This window comes from Lissotriton helveticus, chromosome 3_1, assembly GCF_964261635.1.
Source record: "Lissotriton helveticus chromosome 3_1, aLisHel1.1, whole genome shotgun sequence".
In the NCBI taxonomy this organism is placed as follows: Eukaryota; Metazoa; Chordata; class Amphibia; order Caudata; family Salamandridae; genus Lissotriton; species Lissotriton helveticus.
Window position 1 is genome coordinate 898094069 of NC_136061.1, and position 26653 is coordinate 898120721.

Here is a 26653-nt window from a genome sequence, read left to right on the forward strand (position 1 = left end):
CACTGGTGGTACTACACCTGCTGCGCAATCATAGCTAAGTAAGACTGATAACACCTCACCTGCTCCACGAATGGTAACTACGCCACACACTGGTGCCACTGCACCTGCTGCACAATCATAGCTAAGCAACACTACCACTGCACCAGATCCACCAATGGTAGCTACCAATCACCGGTACCACTGCACATGCTGCACCAATGATAGCTACGCCACACTGGTGCCACTGCACCTGCTGCACAATCATAGCTAAGTAACACTGATAACACTACACCTGCTACACAACACCATCTACCACACACTGGTGCCACTGCACACACTGAGGTTTACACACACACGCACGCACACACAATGAATAGTAAGGTTTGAAGCACATACATCACACACACGCCCCCACACACACAAACACACAGAATGAATAATGAGATTTGTAACACACACACACATACACATCACACCATAACACTCAGGCACACACACACCGACACAATGAAGAATGAGGTTTGAAACACACACACACATACACACACACTTTTTCTATGTCTCCAATGGAATTGTCGGGTATTTGATACGACGGAGGCTTCACAGGGTTCTCCGCCCAGGCACGAGGTGACCTTGGTCCCTGGGTCGGACAGGCCACCGGCAGCCATGGCACCCCCACTCTGCCGCCTCGAGCATTGAAAGATCCTTTGCCCCGCTGGTCCGGTAGGTGAATCGTTGCAGAGTGGAACCAAGCTGTACTTGACTCCTGCCTTTATGAGCGCCTCAGTGTTTGCCTAAAACGTAATTGGGCCTGACAATAGAGATTGCTACCGTGTGACACGGACCATTCAACAGATAGATGTCCACCGCCACACACCACCGCGGCGGAATCACAGCCAGCTTAAGTATTTGTTTCAAAAGCAGAAAAAAACGGCATAGGTTAATGTCCGAGGAAGGGAGGGCTCCTTAAAAGAAAGGGTGGCAGTGTTTACATTTGCTGCATGTCTAGTTTCTAATATTGCAGAATTGAATGCAGCTGAGGTGACCACACCCACCCAAGGCAGAGCAGCTGCACTCACACACTGCCCGTGTCAGACATGCTCTTGCAGTCCGTGGTGCTTGGTGTGTGTAGGGGGGATGGGGGCAGCAGACAAAGGGGCTTGAAAAGACACAGCTGAAGCAGCACATCTTTACGGTGTGTTTATTAAAATAAGGTGTTTGCTAAAGGGCATGGTGTTCCTGGAAACTTAGACACGGCGGCGCTTTCTTTTATAATGAACACCACTTCAGACAGCAAGGAGTGTAGAGGGTGCAGCGGTGCCCAGGCAGGGCGGCTGCATTCACACACTGCCGGTGTCAGACGTGTTCTTGCAGTCCGTGGTGGGTTGTGTGCATAGCGTGCAGCGGCGCCCGGGCCCCGGCCGCACGTGTGGTGAGGCCTCCGTGTTTGTGCTTCTTTGCGTTGTGCCCGCTCTGTGTGCATAGGGTGCAGCGGCACCCGGGCCCCGGCCCCACGTGCGGTGAGGCCTCTGTGTTTGTGCTTCTTTGCGCTGTGCCCGCTCTATGTGCAGAGGGTGCAGCGGCGCCCTGGCAGGGCGGCTGCATTTACACACTGCCGGTGTCAGACGTGTCCTTGCAGTCCGTGGTGGGTTGTGTGCATAGGGTGCAGCGGCGCACTGGCAGAGTGGCTGCACTCAGACACTGCCCGTGTCAGACGTGCTCTTGCAGTCCGTGGTGGGTTGTTTGCATAGGGTGCACCGGCACCCTGGCAGAGCGGCTGCACTCACACACTGCCCGTGTAAGACGTGCTCTTGCAGTCCGTGGTGCTTTGTGTGTGTAGGGGGGGAGCGGGGGCGGAAGACAAAAGGGCTTGAAAAGCCACAGCTGAAACAGCACACCTTTAGAGTGTGTTTATTAAAATAAGGTGTTTGCTAAAGGGCATGGTGTTCCTGGAAACTTAGACACGGCGGCGCTTTCTTTTATAATGAACACCACTACAGACAGCAAGGAGTGCAGAGGGTGCAGCGGTGCCCGGCCAGGGCGGCTGCATTCACACACTGCCGGTGTCAGACGTGTTCTTGCAGTCCGTGGTGGGTTGTGTGCATAGCATGCAGCGGCGCCCAGGCCCCGGCCGCACGTGTGGTGAGGCCTCCGTGTTTGTGCTTCTTTGCGTTGTGCCCGCTCTGTGTGCATAGGGTGCAGCGGCACCCGGGCCCCGGCCCCACGTGCGGTGAGGCCTCTGTGTTTGTGCTTCTTTGCGCTGTGCCCGCTCTATGTGCAGAGGGTGCAGCGGCGCCCTGGCAGGGCGGCTGCATTTACACACTGCCGGTGTCAGACGTGTCCTTGCAGTCCGTGGTGGGCTGTGTGCATAGGGTGCAGCGGCGCACTGGCAGAGCGGCTGCACTCAGACACTGCCCGTGTCAGACGTGCTCTTGCAGTCCGTGGTGGGTTGTTTGCATAGGGTGCACCGGCACCCGGGCAGAGCGGCTGCACTCACACACTGCCCGTGTAAGACGTGCTCTTGCAGTCCGTGGTGCTTTGTGTGTGTAAGGGGTGGGGGGGGGGCCGGGGGCGGCAGACAAAAGGGCTTGAAAAGCCGCAGCTGAAACAGCACACCTTTAGGGTGTGTTTATTAAAAGAAGGTGTTTGCTAAAGGGCATAGTGTTCCTGGAAACTTAGACACGGCAGCGCTTTCTTTTACAATGAACACCACTTCAGACAGCAAGGAGATGAGAAATGCAAGCGATCGAAAGCGAACGCCACCTACAAAAAACACGAAAGACAGTGTGGACGAGCACGTATGAGTCATCTTCTGTGAGCCTCGCCTCTCGTCATTTTACATTGAACGCGCTCACCGCTCAGACCATCTGGATTGCATTACACGGGCACTCTGACAGCTCCTAATTAAAATTAATGGTCTGCCGTGCGCGTAACCGCACAGAATATGCCAAAAATGGCCGACTAACATTACATATGCCCTATCGCATCAAGACTACTAAAAAAACAGCACCGCGACGACCAATCACTATTCAGATAATAAAATAGCGCACTAAAAATGCACGAGCAAAGAAAAATTTATCCAGCACGAACGAGAAACCCGCTACAATACGGCTCGCAGCTCCTCCCCACTTCGTGGTGACGTCGCCGAGCCCGTAAAAACTTTGTTATGAATTAAACTCAACATTAAGCAATAGGGCTGGCATACACATTTCTAATAGCAAAGCAACATTTTGTTTCAGTGCTAATCGATCTGGAAGACTTTTGGCAAATTATTTTTGTATTAAAAAAGATAAAAATCAAATTAATGCATTCCATAATTATAATGGTCAAATTACTTTATCTCACAAAGAAATAGTTAATGAATTTATGAATTATTATTGAACTTTATATAATGAGCCTCTGTCTAGTGATATGTTGTATATTGATAATTCTTTAGTGATGTTTGGTTTACAGACAGTAAGGAACAAATGTGATTTACTGATTACATTAGAAGTGCAATTAACTATTAAAGCCCTTTAACTTAAATCTTCTGATCCAGATGGTATTCCTGTTGAATTCTATAAAGGATTTTCTCCTCACCTTTCACCTCTTTATTCAAGCTATTTACTTACTTTAATAGTGTCAGGATCAACTTCTGACAAATTATTGACCCATTTCTTTAATTCATCAAAATTGTAAACTTTATGCAAAGATTCTTGCAACCAGGTTGGACTCTGTGCTTGATACTATCGTTCATATTGAGCAATCGGTTTCCTGAAAAATAGACATTCTGTAAACAATGGAAGAAGACTATTTCATGTCATTGAGAGTAGACCATTACTACCGCTGCCATCTGGTGTTCTGGCATTAGATGCGGAAAAGGCTGTTGCTAAAGTCCATTGGCAATATCTTTTCCGCACATTATCTCCTTTATTCAAAACATCTCAGCTCTTTACTCTGGTCCATCTGCCCAACTTTTTTATTAATGATCACATTTCTAATCGTTTTTTTCCTTTTTATGGGTACCAGACACGGTTAGCCCCATTACCTATTTAATTTTTCTTCTTGCTATTGAACCTTTACTTATTGCCATCAGAAATTGTGTGGAAATTCAATGCCTCATCATCAAATAATGTCAGAATATGGTGATGATGTGCTCCTATATATTGGTACTCCTGAATTTTCCATTCCTCCTTTATCAATCTAATCCACATATACTCTCAGATTTCAAGATATACTCTAAACACTAATGAAACAGAATTATTTCCTTTGAATGTTTATTGTACCCCTGATATGCTACCAAACAAAGAAATAATATGGCAACAGAAAAAACGTAAATATCTTGGTATATTTTTTTCTCACACCCTTAAAAAATCGATTACATTGAAGTGTGATTATATTGTCAAAGATATGAAAGACACATTTCTTAAATGGTCAGCCTTAGATTTATCCTGGTGGGGAAAAGTTGATTCTATTGAAATGGTTATGGCTCCAAAAATGTTCTACCTCCTTTCTATGATACCTGTTCAACTTCCTCTTCAGTTTTATAAAAATATAGACACATTTATTTCTAATTTGGAATAACAGATCTCCTCGTATAAGTTACTAAAAAATTAAAAATTACTGAGAAGAATGGGGGTTTTAGTGTACCAGATTTACTTAATGATCATAAAGCATTTATTTTAAAACAAAGTTCATTATGGTTCCATCATACAGAGCTTTCTAATCCACCTTCATGGCTTCTTGTTGAAAAAAGTTTGATTTCTCCCTTTCCTTTACCTACTTTAATCACTTTGGCTACCACTACTGGCCTGCTAAAAAGATCAATAATACTGAAGTCTACATAATTAATATTACAAGATTTAGACTTGATTTTCCACTCACCTAATCTCACTTACCTTAAATTTGTCATCTATACTTATATAATAAAGAGAGAGCCCAAACCTTTGAGGCGGGTAATCTCAGGAACCACAGCACCAATCACAACACCCAATACAGCATTGGAAAGGGCAGTTGCAGCAGAAGGACATAGGCTATGCAGACGCCCACATTATACATTTAAAAGGTAAAAGAACCGTGCCAGCAAAGTAGTCCCTTGTGGGCGTGTCTGTGTTGTGCTGTGGGCGTGTGCTGGGGGCGTGACAAATGCTGGGGGCGAGTGGTACGTTCCGCCCTTCATGCCATGTCTCATATCGTGTGCTGGGGCGTGTGCTGGGGGCGTGTGCGGGGCGCGGGATTACGGGAAAAAAAGCGAGCGTTGTGCCCAATATTTCATTGTTTTTACTTCCCAGGTTCTGTACATTCCAGCTCCGGGTGTCCACCCTGCTCCCTTTAAATACCCCTGCACCCCATAATCATAACCCACCCTTACTCCTTAAAATACCCCAACACCCTTAAACACTAACCCATCTTAACCCTATAAATATACCCTGTACCCCAAAACACAAACCTATCCCTAAACCCTAAAAATACTCCTGTACCCCAAAACCCAAACCTAGCCCTGAACCCTATAAATACCCCTGTACCTCAAAACCCAAACCTACCCCTGAACCCTAAAAATACCCCAGTACCCCCAAAACCCAAACCTACCCCTGAACCCTAAAATACCCCTGTACCCCAAAACCCAAACCTAGCCCTGAACCCTTAAAATACCCATGTACCCCAAAACCCAAACCTACCCCTGAACCCTAAAAACTGCCCCTGTACCCCAAAACCCAAACCTAGCCCTGAACCATAAAAATAACCCTGTACCCCAAAACCCAAACCTACCCCTGAGCCCTAAAATACCCCTGTACCCCAAACCCAAACCTAGCCCTGAACCCTAAAAATACCCTTGTACCCCAAAACCCAAACATAGCCCTGAACCCTTAAAATACCCCTTTACCCCAAAACCCAAACCTACCCATGAACCCTAAAAATATCCCTATACTCCAAAACCCAAACCTAGCCCTGAACCCTAAAAATACCCCTATATCCCAAAAGCCAAACCTAGCCCTGAACCCTAAAACTACCCCTGTACCCCATAACCCAAAACTATATCTGAACCCTTAAAATACCCAAACACCCCAAAACATATACCTCAGTACCCCAAAACATATACCACTATACCCATACTTACCTTATCCAAACATTTAAAAAAAACATGCTTTTACCATTCATGCATTTACTACGAATTTCGTTGTAAATGTATGCGTGGTAAAAGCATATAAAATGCAATGCCATGCGTTATAATGGCATTGCGGAGTCATGGTACTTTCGTAATGAAAGTATGCGGAGTGATGGTATGCGGAAAGAAAGTTGCGGAATGATGGGTGTTTATCCTTCCCCGGTACGTACATTGGTGGCATGGCGACCCACATCTCCAGCAACATACTCATATTTTTTCACCACCGATTTGAAAAATGCACAGGTCTCTCTCATTGATCGGAGTGTTTCACAGGCCTGTCACAGATAAGAAATTCTATCAAAACGAAATCCTACAAAACAATATACTACTGGCCGGAAGCAATTCATACCCGGACAACGTCGGGCCGGGCTGCTAGTTATGGTATAATCCTGTGGCAAAACTGGCTCAACATCCTAAATTTTGGCAATCCTGGATTAAAGCTGTTTTTTTACTTAAAAGATATGCATCATAATAGTACTTTTTTTTTTTACTTTTGATGAATTACAGCAAAAATTTAGATTGCAGCCATCAGATATTTCCAAATATGAACTTTTGTGTAATTCAATCCTTGATTAATTTCCAAATACTGTTCTCTAAATGCTACTTTTCTCTAAATTTCTTTATCATCACATGGTGTATCACTGCCTTATAATCGTAAGGGGACAAAATTAACATTCTCTCATCTTTTTGGAATAACTAACTGGATCTACCAATATCTCAAGACAAATGGAGGAAAATGTGAATGAATAATGGTTGCCTGTCTTTCTATATCAAACGAATTCCTTTATACTATTTAATTGTTTATGGACACCGTTAAGGTTATTTAATGTAAACTTTTAGATTCTCCAAATTGCTGGAACTGTAATCAGAATGCAGGCTTGTTACGTCATATGCTTTATGAGTGCAATATTGTTGTCAAGTTTTTGAAGGAAGTTTGGACGATCATTACAAAAGTATTTCATTTCACAGATAATCTGTCATATGATATAGTAATTTATAAATCAATTTCACTTACCACAAAACTGTCTGTAATAAATAGCAAACTACTAGATGTTTTAATTTCTGTAGCTGGAAAATCAATTAAAAAAATGCTTGATTGTCATCGGTACATGAATGGTGGTCATGCATAATTTTTTTCCTGAAGAGGGGCCAAATTGACTTTGTTGAGTGTCATTCACAATGCCCCTAATTATCATTTATTTTGGATCCTTTTGATAATTACATGGAATTAAATTTCTGAATAAATATTACTGATCAGCTATATAATTGTTTCATGTATAGATTGGTTGGTTAAATTTAGTAGCTCTCAAGTTATATATGAACAATGTTTTCAATGTATTCCCTTTTAATTTCCTTTTACTTTTATTAACATTATTGCACTTGATAATGTACATGTACTTTATTGAATTTGACTTTGACATTATCTTACAAACTGGCATGTTTATAAGCTTAGTACCTATATTAATGTAAAATTGTATGTATTTATTTCGGTGCTATTTTTGTCTGGTCTTTTGATTAAAGCTAAAAATGTAATCAAATATTTTGGAAAAAAAAAGAAAAACTGCACGTTTACTACTTCTCGAATTAGCAAACAAGGAAGACGACTGAAAACACATGTTCTCTTGTGGAGTGCCTCATGAAAAAGAAAAAAATACTACCCACAAAGTGAGCACTCATGGAAGGATACAAGGAGCCAGTCAGAGGAATGGTAAAGTAATATGCTCCACAGGAGGGACAAAGACATGTTGGACAGCCTCACACAGAATAAAGCCAGTAAATAGAAATCAAGCACCTGCGAGTTACAAAACACAAAGCCAATGGTAAGCAATGGGCAGATTACATTTCTAGGAACCTTTCAGCATGTCCCCAAGACCCCAAGAAGTCTTTAGCAACCAGGCAGCTGCACTGTGGAAGCATTTGAAAAAAACTGGAGAATTTAAAGGGAATTATAGAATTGAAGTTAGACTAGGAAGGATGCTGAGCATAGGCAGCAAGTATTCTTTAGAAGAAAAGTTTAAAGTAAGGATGATCTTTTTTATAGTTTGTAAGGCAAGAGAGATGTTGATGTTGAATAGTTGGAAACAACATTTATGAGCAACAGACGAGACATGAGTGGAGAATGAAAGTGATTGAAAATCATACCGATGGGAAGGAGAGGGTAAAGAAGGGGAAATCATATGAAAAAAAGTATGTTGTCACAGACATTCCCCCACATGGACTTTGCCAACTCCAGCAGACTGTTTCCACAAGTTCCTGAAGAGTCTGACTGCCACCTTCTCTAAGGATTTAAAAGGTTTAGGTAATTTTTAATGGGGTGGATGTTCTCTTAAGAACTGACGACTTTAAACAGTGGATCCTGTTTGGACAGATATGCACTAGAATATCTGAATCACAGATAATCCAGCAGCCACAGCATAGTATGGGTCTATAAATCCCTTTAAAAGCGAGGAATGTGTCTTAGTTGTAACAATAGAAGCACATAGGTGGATGGGGCTTTAATGATTGGTAGAGCTAAAAAGTTAAGCCCATTTGATGAGGACCCCTAGTGGGAATCTAGCTTGTCAGAACTGTCTTTCCTGCAATAACAGAACAGAACTCTCTCAATTCACATTCCATAAAGTATTTGGAACAATAAAAACAAACAGGACTTCACATTCCATAAATCTAGAATAAAGTCTGACGCTTAGAAGGACTTTTTGTCAATATATATTTATTTGAGGATATTTGTTTGAATTAAGTAAACATTTTGAAACAATTACATTTATCGAAATTCAGAGCAATAAAATCCCAAATGTGCATTGGCATCTAGTGTGGCTGACAGGAAAAACATTTACTGGGCAGTCTACATCCGACACGTCACAAAATAGATGCTTTATGAATATATAAATTTGAAAAGCATTATTTACATGGTTTTGCAGCAGGAGAATTGCAGCATATTCTACTTGGCCCATTTCCATAATTAATAGTTACAGGACAAAGAGAATGGGATGCCAATGACATAGTAGACAACGGGTTCGGTGCAAACTGCACTTAAAGTGGTCAAAACCATATGTGGGGTTAAATTGGAAGGTTTAGCAACCTGAAGTATACATCCTCTATAGCCCTGTGCCACCTTCATATGCAGGTACAGCTCCAATCAGTCTTTTAGCTGAGTCGATTCAGGGTACAATGTTAGGAGAAATTATTGCAAGGTCTTACAGAACACATATTATACCTAACTTCTCCTGAACCCTCAACTTAGAGTTGCATCCCCCTACTCTACCTAAGTCTATGCAGAAAGGAGCAGAGGCCATGCCAGCAGCATGCAGCTTTTCATAGTTCCTTCTGACTCTTGTGGTCTGACCACTAGAAGGGTGGATTTGGGGGAGACATGTCTTGACATTTTGTAGTAAACTGCGTGGAGACGGATGTTCCTTGCAGCTGATGTCACCGTAGTAAAGAAATGTTGTCTACAGCATAACATATCAAGTAAGGCTGAAAATGTAGCTAGTGTAGTCGTCAGTCTTCAGGGTCTATTGAGCAGTGCAGCAACTATCTAAAAAATAACCCAGACACATGAGCCAATTTACAGGTTTAAAATGATCAGGATTGCTTAGGGACAGGTGACAAGCTCCATTGGTTTTCTGGTATATTTGTCTCCAAACGGATGTTTTTCATCAACAGGAGAAGATTTCCTCACCAGTTTCCTTCAAAACAATGCACAGATCCTTCATGCTCTAAATATCCCCATTTGTTTTGATGCCTTATATGGACTTTTTCTGATCCGAATAGTCTCAAAGCCTATTATTCCTATAAATTAAATTCTCTGAAATCAACTCCATAAATTATATGTATGAAATAATCCCTTAGAGTTATGGTGCCTTCTTGACTTTTATTTCAGGTAAAATTTCTAAGAGGGCAGTTCTGTGTACTGGTCACATTTACAATGTACTTGATTTTTTGTGGTTATCTTAGTACCAGAACCATTGGATGCAATGTAGGTCATTGACATACAACTACCATGATTAATGTTTACATCCCTGACTCTTTATCACACACACACACATACATATGAATATCTCGCTGACCATTGAATGTTATGAATAGAAAAAAGTGTAAATTTCCACTATTTTCCTCCATCCCTAGCTAGAATTTTGAAGAATATTTTCAATCTCCCGATATTAAAGATGGCTTATTTCCTGGCCTTGTATGTATGACAGTGCACCTAACAAAGCAAAGGGAGGGGGAAGCAAGCAAATTAAGCCTTCTGCTGTCACATTTGCCCTTTGATAAATCAAGAATATTGAAAGCTAGAGTAGATTTTTCCAAACAAATTATAATATTTTTGTGTGCCTTTTGTAGTGAAAGGGTAAGTATTCTAAAAACAAAAGCATTAGGATTCATATTTTAAATCCAAGTGCCCAACTAATGCATATTTCAATGAATATGTTGAGAGTTATTCAGATTTACTTCTGAAATTTCTGGAGAATGTCTTGTTCATTCATTTCCCTGTTGATTTTTGTTTTCAGGTGGTTTGGACAAACCTGTGAAGAATGGATGATGGACCATGCCCTGGTGCAAGAGTCAGAGCAACAGTCAATATTTCCCAATATCAACTGGGCAAAAGGCTCTGAAATGTGGAAAAGCAGGGCCAGAGAAAACTCTATTAGCATAAAAGGAAGAAACTAATTGCAGTTTGACAATAGGCACTTTATTGAAGGGGACCGACAATAAAGAAAAGTGACATGATATTTGGAAAGAAAAAACAGATAAAGAAGCAGAATAATTTTAATGAAACTAAGATTATAATCCTGCATTTTCTTTAACATACCAGTCTGTGGGTACATATTTGGGGTGAAATATTTGGTTTTACTCTTATTAACCCTTGTTAAACGTATTTATCCATAAAACTGCATACATGAATACTCTGTACTGCATACGTGCCACTTCAACTTCCTTCTACACCCACTGACTGCTGCTTGCATTTGCAGTTCTTAATATTTGCATTTTATCATTCTTAGAGCATAATCTGGATGCATGTCTCCATGATTGTTCTTGAATTTACTATTATGCACTCAATTTACAGTAACTCATGAAACTTTCCAGTGTTTAAAAGTTCGACTACATCTATGTGAGTTTACCCACGGCTACCTAGCGAGGTGTTTGTTGCCGGCGCATCCATGTCTGCGGGCCCACGTGTAATAATATTTCCTACAGCCTCCTGGGCTTTTCTGCATAGTGAACTAAAAAAGTTGTTAGTTACATTATCGAAGCTCATCACAAAATGGAGGAAAGGGCAATTTTAAATATGGGATCAGAATTTAGAAAACAGGTTTATAGCATCAGCGTGTCAGTGCAGAATTCACAGATAGTGAGACAAATGTTTGAATACACATTACAAAGTCTTTTAGTTCATATATGCAAGAGCTGCATACTCATTTTTGTAAGAGTTACTAAATCTCTGAGTGAAATTTCTAATCGTATACATGAATTTACGTCCTTGTACTCAGATTTATCTAATCAGTGACCCTCCAGCATTCCTGCGTGTTGGAGAGAATCACAGTTTGTGGTAAACTAATTAGGTGATGGATGTTGGCAAACATGTTAAAGTTAAATCTGGCCAAGACTGATCAGTTGCTGACCATTAGTGGCATATGTCAATCTGGCCTTCTGCGATGGGAGATTGCCACGGACCTGCAGGGTATCCGACAAGCTCAGGATTGTCCAAAGATTTAGGGCCTGATTAGCGAGGCGGGCAGACGGGACCGCCCAACAGGCTGTAGGCAGTCCTATAGTAGGCATTATGAAGCAACCGCCACCACGGAGGTCGCAGTGCCTATATTTTGCATTGCAGCACCCGCCACAATGCAAAAAAGGGGACACTATACATATCCCTACACTACGTGGCAGGCACTATGCAGTGCCTGCCACATGGTGCAGGAATATGTAGGAGGGCACCATGGGTGCCACCCAGTGCCCACAGCTTAGGGTCAGGAAAGAAGGGGGGTCTGCTACAGTCCCCAAAGTCCCTTTCAGCCTGCCTGTTCATGGTGGGTTAACTGCCATGAACAGGTGGTTCATGGCGGGTTAACTGCCATGATCAGGTGGGTGGAAAGAGACATTGCAATTGTAGGGAATTCAAGGCCCTCTACTGCACCGGGTGGGCTCAAGGAGCCTGTTGGATTAATGTTGGTCGGTCTGTCCGACCGCCAGCAAACAGCCCGCCATCCTAATGTGGTGGGTGGGAAACTTGCTTAGGGTGGTGGTGAGACTGCCACTGACAGGCTGTCGGCGAGGGTCACACCGCCATCCTTATCAGACCCTAAATATTGTCCCTGAAGAAACAGGCTGCCAGTGGGTGCTTCACCTGCTCTTTCATCTAAACACTAGTAGTATTTAGAATTTCTGTATCCACGGTCATGCAATAGTAGACCCAACTCATCTAGACTACTATCTACCTAGCCCACCATAAAGAGATTTCGGCCTACTTACAACAGGTGTAGAATGCTGCGACAGATAGAATGACGGGAGTACTTTGAAGGTTCGTTGTGTCTGCCAAGTTGAGAGGTTTCCAGTGGCTTGCATTAAAGGACATAGTTTGCTTACAATCTATTGTTACAATTAATACAGCCATCTTTGTACTTTCTCTGGCTTTTCTGGCTTTCATGACAGCAGAATATATATCATCCTCCACGTTCACTAAGCTTTCTTAGTTTTTGGCTGTGCTTACTCTGTCGAAAACCTCCAAGGTGCGGAACTCTATGTTGACACATCTTTGGCTAGAGGCACTACTAGCTCTATTTCGGTTAGTCCTAAAACATGGCTTTTAATCTTACCAGAAGTGAACACCTTATTTCCATTTTATTGCTACCATGAGGATTAGTTGCTATAGTGCTTTACAAAACAAATTAACATTACATAACAATTCAAAAAGACATGGGCTACAAACAAAAATGTATTGGGCCAAAGAGTTTTCTTAGGATTGTGGAAAGACAGGATGAGACACATTAAATGGGGATTTCCAAAGGTATTCAGTTTCGGAGCCAGTTGCATATCTCATGTAACTGGTGTTCATTTAGAATGGTATTGCCATAAAGTAAGCAAGATCTATTTCTGACTATTGAGAATCATTGCATAGAGGTTTTCTAAAGAAGCAGTTGACACACCTTCTATAAAGCTATAACACATGGCACTGCATAATGATTTAAACATGTTTCTAAAGAATGCTGTGTTTGTATTAGCCAATCAGATGGCTAAGAATGCAGGCAATAACGACTGCATTGCAACTTTAGTTAAAGTGTGGATATGTGTTTTCTTGTGGTCGTAAAATTTAATGATTGGGTGCTAATGGAGTGATTGCCAATGTGCTTTCAGATTGTGACTTATGTTAAGTGTTCTTTCCTACATTATGCACCCTCGGTCTACCCCTTATGAGGAGCATGAACATAAGTAAAATGTTGAATAGTCCCGGAGGCTGAATGGAGATTTGACTTGAGTTCCCACGTGAAGTGAACTGTGGCAGTCAGGAAATGTGACTTTGACCTGATAAAACTAGGAACATATCAACTACAGATGAGCTGGAAAGTACCACAAGAAAACCTTGAGTTACCCAAAATACATTTCGACCCAACAGGGGCTTAGCATATTACGTGGCAGTGGGAGGAGACATTAAGTCCGAGATAAGGGATCTGTCCCTGTCTTATGCAGTTCCCATGCACGACTGCCACATAGGATATTGAACCTACCTAGTTACACAGGTGAATCGCCTAGCTTAGCCAAGAGATAACATTTCTATTAGACTCGTCTATAAGCTGATAACATCACAGCTTCATCCACAATACATCATAAAACAGTCTTTAAAAGACCACATTGTTGGATCCCCTATCAGATGATCCTATTCTACTCCTGTAGTAGCCACGTTTGAACAAATGATCACCCTGTGCCATACTGTAGATTTAATCTCTAAAGTCTAAATCAATGTTTCCTTCTTGTTGACTTCTTTGCTTCATTTTATGGGCATCAAGGTATTGCAGCCAAGAGCATGATACCGTCCGCCACCAACGGCACTTCAAGCTATCCCCATTGCTCTCTAGGAGGCAACATTGTGTCACCTTTAAACAGGAATAAACAACATGTAAATAGGATCTCTATACTACAGGGCGTCTCTCACAATGGGATTACACAGAAAATGAGAATTGTACTAAGGTGAGCTGGCACCCTCAGAATCCACCAATCAAATTCCCATGTCTCATTGACCTTGAACCATGCCAATCAAAGGTTTCACACAAGCTAGGAAAACTGATCAGTACTTCTAAAATATTATGCATAACTCTTCTTTACACAACAGTTGAGCCTTACTGTTATGAACAACTTGCTTAGTAGTTAAGTACTGGTTATTTAAAACAGTATAAATAAACTGTAAGAGTAGTCTGCAGGATTTAACTTTTTGGGATTTGCTTGAATCTGTACCATTTCCTCTCCTGCCATATTTAAAAGTAAGTATCCTTTTTTTAAAGATCTGATTATTCCAAATTATTCATAACCCGAACACATTTCTACTAGCTTAAGTACCTGTGTTTAGGTCTAGAAAATGTAGTTTGGTAGGATATTTGCAAGTATTAGAGATAAGGCACTTTCTTTAGCAAATTGTGGGATCCTGGTAAAGTCACCCTAATTGATTCAGTTTTCAGTGGGAGCTGTACTAGAAACCCCCCTAATTTAACATAATTGCAATCAGTCAAACAAGTTCAAAATAAACAGTTTTCTAATGCATGCCTCACATTGGAATATAGATAATTTATGCATTCAGTGTATTGTTATCAAAGTATATTTTCAGAACTGAATACACCTTTTCTGATCATAGATCTGGTTATTAAAAAGAAAAGGTAATGATAAATCACCCAACGCCGTTTGCTTTTGATGTGAGTAACGGGGTGGAGTAATGGCGTATGGAAGAGTGGCAAACGAGTACTGCATTGCTACTGCGAGCAGAAGAGGACTCCCATTGGGGTATCCCTGAGCTACAAGTGAAGCCAGTCACACGTTGGACCGAGGACCTAATAGCTCTGAATGCCATGTGTCTCGAGAAAGGGCTGAGAGCTCTAAATGGAAGAACAGCACAGGATAAAAATGGCTCGATGACTTTTGATAATGGGAGACATAAAAGTCGAATAGACTATGTAATATGTAGCATGATTCTGTGGCCATCTGTCTGTGACATGGAAGTTGTTGTGAGATCCGAGATCGACCACAACCCCCTATGCGTGGAGCATAAATGGTGGCCCGCTAGGACTAATTCAACCTGCTCGAATGCTTCTGCTCCACCTTTGATCATCCCAGCAAATAACATGCGCAGGCTCAAATGGGAAAGTATAGTGACCAATCCACAGGCCATCGATGCTATCAACCAAGAAACTGACCAAGCTATATTAGCTATGGAATCAATTAGTGTTTCTTCTTTTGGCTTGGGGGATGTGGTCAACATCCATTATACCCTCTTTGGCAAGATCAAAAAACATTTTTTAAAACCTGCTAAGCAAAATGGGGCAATAGCTTGCAAAGGTGCAAGATAGTATAATGCCGAATGTAGGGTGGCACGACTTGCTTTGGGTCATGCCATTAAAAGGAGGGAGCCCGAGACCATCTCCCTAGCCAGAAAGGGTTATAAAGCCTGCATAGCGAAAGCCAAGAGAGCTTGGGACGAGCTACATTGGTGTAAATTGAAAAAATCTAGCGACAGGAAGGACTCCAGAGTGTTCTGGAAAATCGTAAAATGGGGAAGTGAGAGAGCAGAGGAACCCCCTAATAACAACGTGTCACAAGAGGACTGGGTAGAATTTTTTAGCTCACAATATGCTCTTAATACTCAGATTACAGGTGAGGACAAGCTTACTATGTCCTTTTCCCAAGGTAATCTTTTTACTTACATAGAGATTATGTCTGCCATTAATGCAGTGAACAGAGGGCGTGCTCCTGGTTTAGATGGCGTCCCTGCCGATATTTTTATAACTGATAAGGAGCGATGGTGTAAATATATTCATTTACTTATTAATTTCATCACAAAGGGAGCAGAGGTCCCGGCTTCATGGAGAGGAGCTGTGATCATCCCTGTGTTTAAAAAGGGCGACCGTGCACAGCCAGGTAATTACAGGCCAATAAGCCTTATAGACACTGTGCAAAAAATAGCCGGTCGTGTGGTTGTAAATAGGCTCCTTGACTGGGCAGAGGACAATAATATCTTATCACCCTACCAAGCAGGATTTCGAAGGGCAACAAGCACGGTGGACCAAGTGTTCCGCTTTCAATTGCTACAATGGAAGACCGTGGTGCTGGGTGGAGGCAGTCTATATGCGGCTTTTGTCGATCTAAGGGCTGCCTTCGACCTGGTGCCACGGGCCAAATTGTGGCAAGTTTTACAGAGCCTGGGGGTCCCTGAGGAATTACTGACCTTGATAATGCGCCTCCATGAGTTCACTTTTGCTAAAATTCAGTGGGGTGGCTATGGCACGGTCACAGATGACTTCCCTGTCGAGCGAGGGGTTCGACAAGGGTGCTCAATGGCTCCAACTTTGTTTATAAATTGTGTTGTTTCCCGTATGGTACCAGCTTCAGTAGATGCTCCTTCCCTTTCTGGTCTAAAAATCCCTATACTAATGTTTGCGGATGACACGCTCATTCTATCTAAAACCCCTAGTGGCTTGCAGCATGCTCTGTTAATTTTTGAAAATTTCTGTGGGGAACACGGATTAGAGGTGAACGCAACTAAAACTAAACTCATGATCTTCAAGCCGCACCGCAGTTTTAAGTCAAAAATTGTTATGAGTGGTCGGCCTCTTGAGGTAGTAAACTCATTTACTTATCTGGGTATCCATATTGCAGACAATAATAGGTGGAGCCAGCATATAAACATTGCTACACTGAGACACAAACAATTAGCGGGTGCCATTAATACAGAACACAGGAAGTCCTTGACTAAACCCGTTAAGCCAGCTTTGCTGGTTTACGAAGCAAAGGCAATCGGGTCTGCACTTTATGGCGCGGAGATGTGGGGCTTTGAAAATTTGAATTCCTTGCAAACTTCAGAGAACACATTTTTACGGCTACTCACTGGCACACCGAAAAACACTCCGCTATTGCCTCTAAGATACGATCTTGGTAGGAAACAAATTAAGGACCTGGCCAGATTACGGCCTATCTTGTATTGGCAAAGACTTTGGACCACTCCCGAGCTTTTGCACTATGCTGAAGGTTTTATTGATGTCATAAAGGCGGATAGCTTTCATAAAATTAGTTGGCTCAATTCACTGAAAGCAATACTATACGAGCTTGGGTTAAGTTCTATATGGCTAGATCCAGCAGGTGCATTATTTCCCACCAAGTGTGCCCTAAAAAATATTTTCTGGGAAAATGTTGCTAACAGGGGCCTGAGCCGATCTAGCAATGGGTCTATGTCTGTGGGTTTTCTTGAGGCTAAACTATATCCCGCTTTTGAGTCATATTGGGATATTATTTCAAAGCCAGGTGACAGAAAGCTCTTATTCCAACTGAGAGCTGGAGCCTCCCCCATTAAAATCATTGACTGCTAAATGGGGCATAGGGGGGAGTGACACCTGCCCAGCCTGTGGTACGGGAAAGGAAACAGTTGGTCACTTTTTGTTTTCTTGTAAAGCCTACTGTGCTCCAAGGCGTGTATGGTTAGCACCTATGTGCAGGAACCTTGGGACCATATGTAGTTCTGTTGCACTCCGTATTATATGTTCAAGCTCAACTACATGGATAGTAATAGCCACAGCTAAATATACCGGTTGGGCATGGGCATGGGCGATCAGGCAGAGACTGCTAGTTGGTTAACTATTCTCTGTCTGCAAAACTTGTTTTTATGATTTTGATACTATTGCTTCGTAAACTATTAATGTTTTACATTTAGATAGAGACTGCTAGTTACTTAATTATTCTCTGTCTGTACTATTTGTCTCTATGACTATTGCCATCACTGCTTTTTAGATTGTCAATGTTCTTATAACTTTGTAACTTTTTAAATGTATTAATCTCTTTTTAATATTTTAACAAATATTGTGAGAAATTTTATAATTATGTGTCCTCTATGAATTCAATAGTGCAGTGTCATTGTTATTGACTGTAAATGTAATTCAATTTTAATATTTTGTGTATATTTTGCTTTTATGAGTAATTACTCGAATAAAGCCCTATTTGAATTTGATTTGCTACTGCTAGGGACAGTGGTATGCAGGTTCTGTGCTAAATATCTTGGTAGAACTCTCAGTTAGGAGGCTGATATTTCAAAGTTTGAACCTCTGAACCTCGAGCTAACATTTGTGAGGTCTTGTGTATTACATTTAACAGATGGTGGCAGTATTGGGATATTATTAAAAAGAGCCTGTTTTCAAAGAGCATACCAAGCATTGGCATTGCCAATAAGTCTGCTTTAAAGGAATGTTGTATGGTAACGTGAAGCATTACAAGAAAATTGAATAGGAATGGATATGTATTTATATGGAAACAAAGAACTATAGAATAATATTGGTGTAGGTTAAAGTGTCAGGTGACAGTTGCACTTTCAAGCCAGACCTACACATTTATGTAGGTAAATGACTGCTCTCCTCCCATCTGTGCTATTGTCAGAGAAAAACACTATAAATTATCTAGTTATCTAAGGCACCATAATATCATTACAATGTCATGTGTGTGCCCCAGAAATTCTAGCATCTGGATACATAAGCAAAACTGCGCAGCTGTAAGTTGGGAAAGCACTTTTTTGGAAGCAACAACTTCCACCCAATCTAAACCTGGTCTAATGTCTCCCAACATGTGGGCGGAGTCAAACCGCCTCTGTAGTGATACTCACATAATTGTCTGGCAATATCTGCGCTGAAAAGTCAGACCATACAATGAGGGGCAGACATTCAGCCTTCAAGTTAGAAACATTCAGCCTTCAAGAACAGGGTTCTCGAAAAAATAGGTCCCACTTAAATGGGATGGGATGCAAAAGAATAAGTCAAACAAGGGAAGAAGAGCTTTGAGAAAAGGTGTCTCCTGTACACGCACATCCAGAGGATCTGCTACGTGTGTTCTGATTTTGAGATGTAAGATTAAAGTCATTCAAAAGCGTCACTTCTCCATGTTAAAATTCAGATCTTCTGTTTATGTATGTAAGTGATTAAATGAGCGAGGGACCACGGAAGTCGCAGGAAACATGCATGGTGCACACTGTGGGCTGAATCGCTGCAAGAGACTAGTGTGGTGGTTTTAGTCAGTGTGTCAAATTTAAGAACCGCTAGGGGGGAGTTGACGTATGTAAATCAAAATAATCTCAGAGTTAAATAAAAGAACACATACTCTGAACATAAAATGTGAATACATTCCAGCATATAACATCTTTAAAACTCCCCATGCATCTATTTGGTCTACACAGCATCTCTCCTTCCATTTGGCAGCCTAGATGTGCTGGAAAGCAGACAGTCGGGAGCTGAGGATAACCATGGTCGCACAGATAACAAGCTTGATGAGTGAGCCTCTGTTCAGCTGGGTGGCTCCATTTAGGTGCACATTGCCATCCAGCATCATGCAGCAGTTAGTGGCTGTGGCATTGCAGCACTCTTGGTAGCATTGACCTGTGGTGGCACCACTGCAGCTTGGAATACTGGTGCTGGTTTTGCAACCGTTGCTACACCCCGCAGAGTAGGAGAATGTGGCTCCGGAGAATGTTTTCTTTAACTGTATGAACAAATCGAAGTAAGTTATATAGCTTAATAGAGCAATGGAGAATACATGTGAAAAAACAACGACATATTATCAGGTTATCCAAGGCCTGCCAATAGGAAGTTATAATTTACAACTGAAATTTCAAAAGAGAAATTGGGATGCATTTCTCATAACTCTAGCTGTGATGTATGTTGAGCAAAAGTAACTGATAGCAGTTGAGAATGGTTTGGAAGTAATATCATTCTTTGAGGGTACATGATTGTTTATATAACTTTATTTTGGACTACTCCCAGAAGATATTCTGTAAAATGAAATTCTCCCGACAATATTAACTGGGTTATCAGAACTGATTACTTACTGATAATCTTCATTATTCCACTTCCAAGTCATCCTTACACTTTAGGGATGAGCCTTCATCGGTGCTTCAGGGGTAGACAAAACATTTTGCCCCAAAGTAAAATAAGAATGTATCGCTTATGATTTATAAGAATTACATTTCCTATATTTCTTTCAGTTGAACTTACCACCCCTTCCTAATTCTCTAAATATGCATTGCTTGAGCACTTTGTTTTGTTAAATGGCAAGTTTCAGATTGATTGTTCAAAAGGTGCAGTGGATTGCAGGCCAGTGGTAGGCAGTACCCTGATGAAGATCTCTTACTAGCGGGTGATTACCAAATGGAATCGAGCCATTACCACCTCACCCAGCTTCCTCATCACAATCCTTATTCTATAAGGAAGACATAGGAAAAAAACGTAAACGAAACTGCTTAAAAGTAGACAGTAAACGATAGTTTGGAGCTGGCAATGTTAAACCTGGCATTATGGGCAACCTGTTTCAAACAGAGACCAATCAGAACAGCTGGAGGGCTGTGGTACAGCTCATTTATTGGTCAGCGGTGGGGCAGAGCTATTTGTTTGCAGTACATTTTGACAGTGACACTGGTTTTAGCGTGTTGTGCCTATTTGTCTACTAGTCTTGCTGGGCTCTGTGCAGGGCAGGTCTGGGTTATGTTGGGCTGCCGCTGTGTTGAAGGGAATGGCTAAGAGGAGTTAAGTGAGTAATGAAGTTTAATAGAGTAATTTTTATATAGAAATATTTTTTAGTGCAACTCGAAACAAGATTCCTCATACCTGTTGTAAGAAATTAGATTATTTGTTGAAAGGGTGGGAACCCCCTTTAAATAGTAATATTAATCCTTGTCATGATGAAACACAAACGTCGCTAAATAAACCTGTTCTGAACACAAACCAGTCAGGCTGAACTTAGAGGCAATGTGTGATGTATTTATGCAGTACTCACACAGTAGTAAGGTGAAAACACAACACAAGAAGAATCCAATCAGTAGGGCTGGAGTTATGAGTTTTAAAAGTTCTAGGTAAAAATAGCGCCAATTGCAGCTATCTGGTCACCACAGACTGGGACAAAGTCACAAGCTCAGGCCAACTGCAATGGAGCACAGGCTGGACACAGGCTGGACAAAGGGCCACATCCAGCTCACTTGAGGTTTTACCTTCTGACTTCAAAGTGGTGTCTGTGTGGCTTTGCTTTGCTGAACACTGGGTTGCTCGGTGTCAAATCCAGGGAAGCTTTCAGTTGCAATGTGATGCAGGTCTCTGTGTCAGATTCAGTGAAGCTTTCAGCTGTGCGATGAGGCTCTGTGGGAGTCTGCATCACTCAGCGTCTGATCTGGTTGAACTGTCTGTGAGGAGCAGGGCATCTTTAAGAGGCTTTGTGTTGTTTAGCGTCAGATCGGGTGAAGCTTTCACTCAAAATCAGTGCAGCATGGCTCTGTGGGGGTCAGTGTTGCTTGCCTTCAGATCCGGAGAAGTTCTCAATGAGAATCTGTGGGACTTTGCATTGCTTCATACTGGAAACAGTGAATTCTTCAGTTAGGCAGGGAAATACACTTTGACTCCAGCCAAAGATACAGGACCTTGAGGAAAACAATTGGGGGTCAGATCTCTCTCCCACAGAGGCCAACAGTGAGGACCAGGTCAGGTCCATTTGGGTCTGGGTAGCTGGACTTGAGGAAAGGACTCTGGAAGCTTGCTGTGTCCTTGTAGCCCATACAGGATGTCAGCTAACTGACCCTTGGAGTCACTTCTGGGACCCTGGGTTCAAAGAAAGCAGGTCCAGTCTTTCGTTTTCAGACAGCAGGGCATTCCTTCTTCTGAATCTTCTCAAGCCAAGGAGTGTTCTGATTTCAGGTCCTGATGATACCACTTTAATACCTAGTGCCAGCCTGTGGGTGGGGAACACCCCTTTGTCTAATCCCTGAAACTGGTTCTGGTCAGTTCTCCTCTTTCCTGGGTTTGGCTCCAGTTTGTGTCATGAAACAAATGGCAGGCAGACCCAGGTGAGAACTAGTGGCAGGGTAGGCTTCTTCTGAAGTCAGGAAAAGATGGGTACATCCCCCAGGATACTCTCTGAAGTGAAATGAGGCCAAGGGGAATACCCTCACCTCTTCATAGCCAGACCTTTTTTCTACTGTCTAAGAGGAATACAGATCACACTGAAGGAGGGTAATTAACAGTCATGTGACAATGGACACTGGCAGAAAGGAACATTTGTTTTAGGGAAGAAAATACCAATTTTCTAAAAGTGGCATTTCCAACATAGTTATTTTTAATCGGACCTTACCACTAAAAGAGATTTAAAATTAAAATGAGTGGAAGAAGTATTTTTCTAGCTGTTCACAGTTGAACCAGTTGTTCTGTGGCAGTGAAGCGACTGGCTTCCCCATAGTAGTTCCTGGGGAAGCCAGTCTTTCTACCACCATGGTCTGACTGGCACAGCCATCCCTTAGGGCAGTGACAGGGACCCCATTCACTGTGACCTGGTGGAATTGATAACTCTCACCCTCAGGCATCACTATATTACCCTCTGGGTCCATCTCCCAACTAAGAGACACTAGGGCATACTCTACTCTCTGCTCCTGGGGATTACCTCCCCCAAGGCTACCTTGGTCACCCCTGAGGAGTACTCCCCCTGTGGGTGATTTCCTGGTACACACAGGGCCCCCCTCTTGTGCCCTAACTGAGACAGTCAAAAGCACTTGTGACAGTCAAAGCACATGAGTGAAAAAGAACACCTGGGCTTCCACCCATAAGAACGCGTCCCCCTAGTCTCAGCAGGGGCATAGTAACCCTTTCTACCCGTACTATTTTGACCCCTACTTGGGACTTGTCTGTTTTACCCTGGACCTTCCCCTCACTCTGCTGTAGGCAGCTTGAACCACCCTTCTTGGGGTCACTCTCAGGTACCTTCTTTCACACTCTTGGTGACACTCTGGCACTATTTTTCTGGGTTGTTTAACATATAGTAATTTGCATGTAAAAAATATTCACTCAGAGTGAAATTTGCATGTTATAGTTAACCATAGTCCTCTGCCTCCCTCCTCCCATTTGAAATAGAAATGTTGCCATAGAACTTTTGGAAGCTTTGGAATTGCCTGCTGAAATAACTATAGTAAAATGTGCAGCACACAAATATGTTTTGTGACGTCTGGCAACTGCTTTTCAGACAAAATGGCCAGGTACTGCGCTCTTGGATCTTGCACATTGAATGGAGACCATTCTAATGATTCTGAAAATGATGTTGCTTCAAGTCTCTTGTTGACTGTTGCTGATATGTGGGAAGAGATCAAGAGTTTGTAGAAGCAAGTTTCAGAGATTGAACAAGAGGAATGGGTCAGAACAGGCTACGTGAAGAATCAGGATGAGATCTGCATGTTGACAGATGGAAGATCTGTGCTGCCATTTGCTATGTTGTCTGCCATGGCTAGGCATTTTTATGACCCATCCCATATAGTCGAGAGATGCAATGGTGCATCTTTTTAAGACACACTGGTTCATTCCCCAGTTTCATCTCATTGCACCCATCTGTCACCTGCCACCAGTTAAATGTTTGTAGAACTGTAGTAATGATGAGTCAGCCCAGGGAGACCAGGCGGTCTTTTCAGTTTCATGCAACTTAATTTTGTTGAAATGCCTGTAAGTGAGGGGCTGTGCTAAATATTAGTAGTGGTGTGTATTTTCTCATGATTAGTGGAAACATATTCAAATAAGAGGAATGACCGTCTTACTGTGGCCAAGCTGTTATTGAAGGAATTGATCCCTCATTTTGGCCTAATTGTTTCTTTGGGGTGAGATTGTGAGGCTCATTTTAATGATGTTATGCTGTGTGTACCCTTGCCAGTGGAGAGACTTTGTTGTAGTTACCGGCCTGATGCATCGGGTTTTGTTGAACAGGTCAACAGGATGTTGAAGTCCCTGCTTGACAAAGTGCGTGCGTCCACATCACTTAAATGGCTGAATGTCCTTCCCTCAGTGCTGATGGGTTTTCAAAGCACTCCTGATCAGAGGATTCGAGGGCAGTATGAAATCCTCAGGGGGAGAGTGATGAGACTTCTTATTCTGCCTGCAGCTGTGTTTGTGAATGTTACAGATGATATGGTTCTCAACTACTGCAAGGGACTGGCTGATGGGGTGTGTTCTGTCTCTCATCAGGTTGAGGCGGCAACTCCCCTTCCAAGCCAAGAAAAATACCATGACCTGGCCCAGGTGATTGGGTCCTAGTGAACAAACACGTCAGGAAAGGTTGTCTTGAAGCCTGATGGTGTGACCCCTATCAAGTCATTCTTGTGACGAACACTGCTGTGAACTGTGGAGGCCTCCCAAACTGGGTACATGCTTCTCTCATACGAAGATTGAGACTAGGTGGTGAGAGGTTGAGCAAGCTTTTTTTTCAGAGCCAATCTCCAAGATATCCCAAACAATCAGAGAGGGGAGAAAAGTGTGCCCACTTATCTCAAAGTCAACCTGAGACAAATATTGACCCTGTGGTGAATGAGCGAAGGGTAAACACAGTGAACCAAGCTGAAGATACTATGACTGATAACTCTTAACCTAAAGAAGGGCCAAGCAGTGTAGCCAGAGGGATGCTGAAAAGAGAAAGGTGGTCAAGGAAGTGAAAAGACTGACAGCTGTTGTGTCAGAGGCACACATCCCAGGGACTACCAATGAACAAACTGAGAAAAGTGAACAAAGTGAAAATGATGATGATCAGCCAGTGATGAGGAGATCAAAGAGGACTTGGATTCCTAGTCGAATGTACTTGGCTCCTCAGTGGCATACTTTGATGAAAGTGGGCCTGACATAGGAGACGGACAATCAACTAAAAGTGCTTTAAAATCCTCTGTGAACAGGGCTACCACAGCGAAGATTGACGGATTTTTAACTCAAATTCAAGTGAACCATTACAAACAAACTGAAACCTGTCTGAAACTTGTGAAACATCTTAGGGCCCAGGCTGTAGTTGAAGAGGAGGGTTGTCATTTTAGAAGAAGATTATGTAGGGGGTAGGGATAACTTCTGAAGATAATTAAACATATATACTCATTCTTAAACTAATCAATGTTTTGCCAATTTGTCAGTAGAAGTCTTCCAAGAAACCACGATGTCTAATTCACCAAACAAATGTCAGATGAGTTTAATTGCATTGGCAATTGTCTTCGTTTTTCTCATGATCTGCCTCTTATTGTGTCAGAATTTTGTGCCATTATAGCAAACCTAAATTCAGCTCACCTAGATGAACAGTATAGAATTAACATGCTAATTTCACAAGGGAATGGCTCCCAATGGAACTATACTTAGAATGTTTTCTTGAACTCGTCGTATGAGTACTCTATAATTATGTATGGGTATGTTTCTTATATCTGCACTTCTTTTCCTGCATCTACTGCAGAGGGAGTGACTTATTGCATTCTTAACTCTCTCATAACCTTTGTCTTGCAGTGTAATGCTTAGTATTCTTTATCATTAAGGCTGCTTTGAACATAATATTTTGAATTTTGATTTAGTTCTTGAGCAGGTGCCTATGCACAAACATTTTATTCCTCATTATGATGCTAGGTATATAGATACGGTATGGTATTTCTTTAGATCTCCAACAAAGATTGAGGTTTCCTGTGTTTAGAGAGAAGGGATGACATGTAAGATGAATAAGGCTGAGAAGCATTTTATTGAGGATTTGCAAGATAGACGGTTAAGGGCCAGATGTACGACCATTCTAAATTGCAACTCGCAATTTGCGCTTGATTGCGAGCCGCAAATTGCGAGTCGCAATTTAGAATGTACAACAGTGTCAGAGACCCTGATTGCGATTCCCAATGGAATTGCAAAATGCGAGGCTCATGAATATTAATGAGCCACTCGCAATTTGCGACCCCAATGGGAATGGCCGGCCATTCCAGGGATGGTGGCCTGCTGTGCTCAGCAGACCTCCATGTTTAAAGCCGTTAAAAAAAAATGCAGCCTGTTTTCCTTAAAGGAAAACGAGATGCATTAAAAAAAATACATTAGTTTGATTTTTAAGGGCAGGTAGTGGTCCCTGGAACCAATGCCTGCCCCTAAAAAAAATTTCCCCTGCATTCGCAAAGAGGAAGGGGTCCCCCTGGGACCCCTTCCCATTTGCGACTGCATTACCACCCTCTTGAAGAGGGCAGTAAATTGAAAGTGTTTTGAGACTGCAATTGCAGTTGCAAAACATTCATACATGGCTTGTGAGTCGCTCTTAAGAAGGGAACTATTTTGCGAGTAGCAATTTTTGGTGACTCGCAAAATAGTGTTTGTACATGGGCCTGTAGGTGTTTGTGTGTGCAAACGGGTCGCAAACACATTTGCGCATGCAAAAACTGGTCATACGTCTGGCCCTAAAACTTGAATTCAAGGGAAAGAAATAAGCTCAGGGTGAGTAGGATAATAAAGAGGAGACATTAAAGGATAATGGGATAAACCCAAATTTGAGTTTAGATTGACAACAACA

The 26653-nt window shown here is 42.2% G+C and overlaps 1 protein-coding gene across 1 annotated transcript in view; it reads right to left on the reverse strand.

Annotated features, from left to right (window-relative positions):
• Positions 1–18924: 18924 nt before the first annotated feature.
• Positions 18925–26653, reverse strand: part of LOC144824172 (uncharacterized) — a 140997-nt gene continuing 133268 nt past the window's right edge. The window contains exon 8 of the mRNA XM_078683330.1: positions 18925–19837. Coding sequence (XP_078539456.1) covers positions 19559–19837 — 279 coding nt within the window. The 3' untranslated portion in view covers positions 18925–19558. The remainder of the gene's footprint in view (positions 19838–26653) is intronic.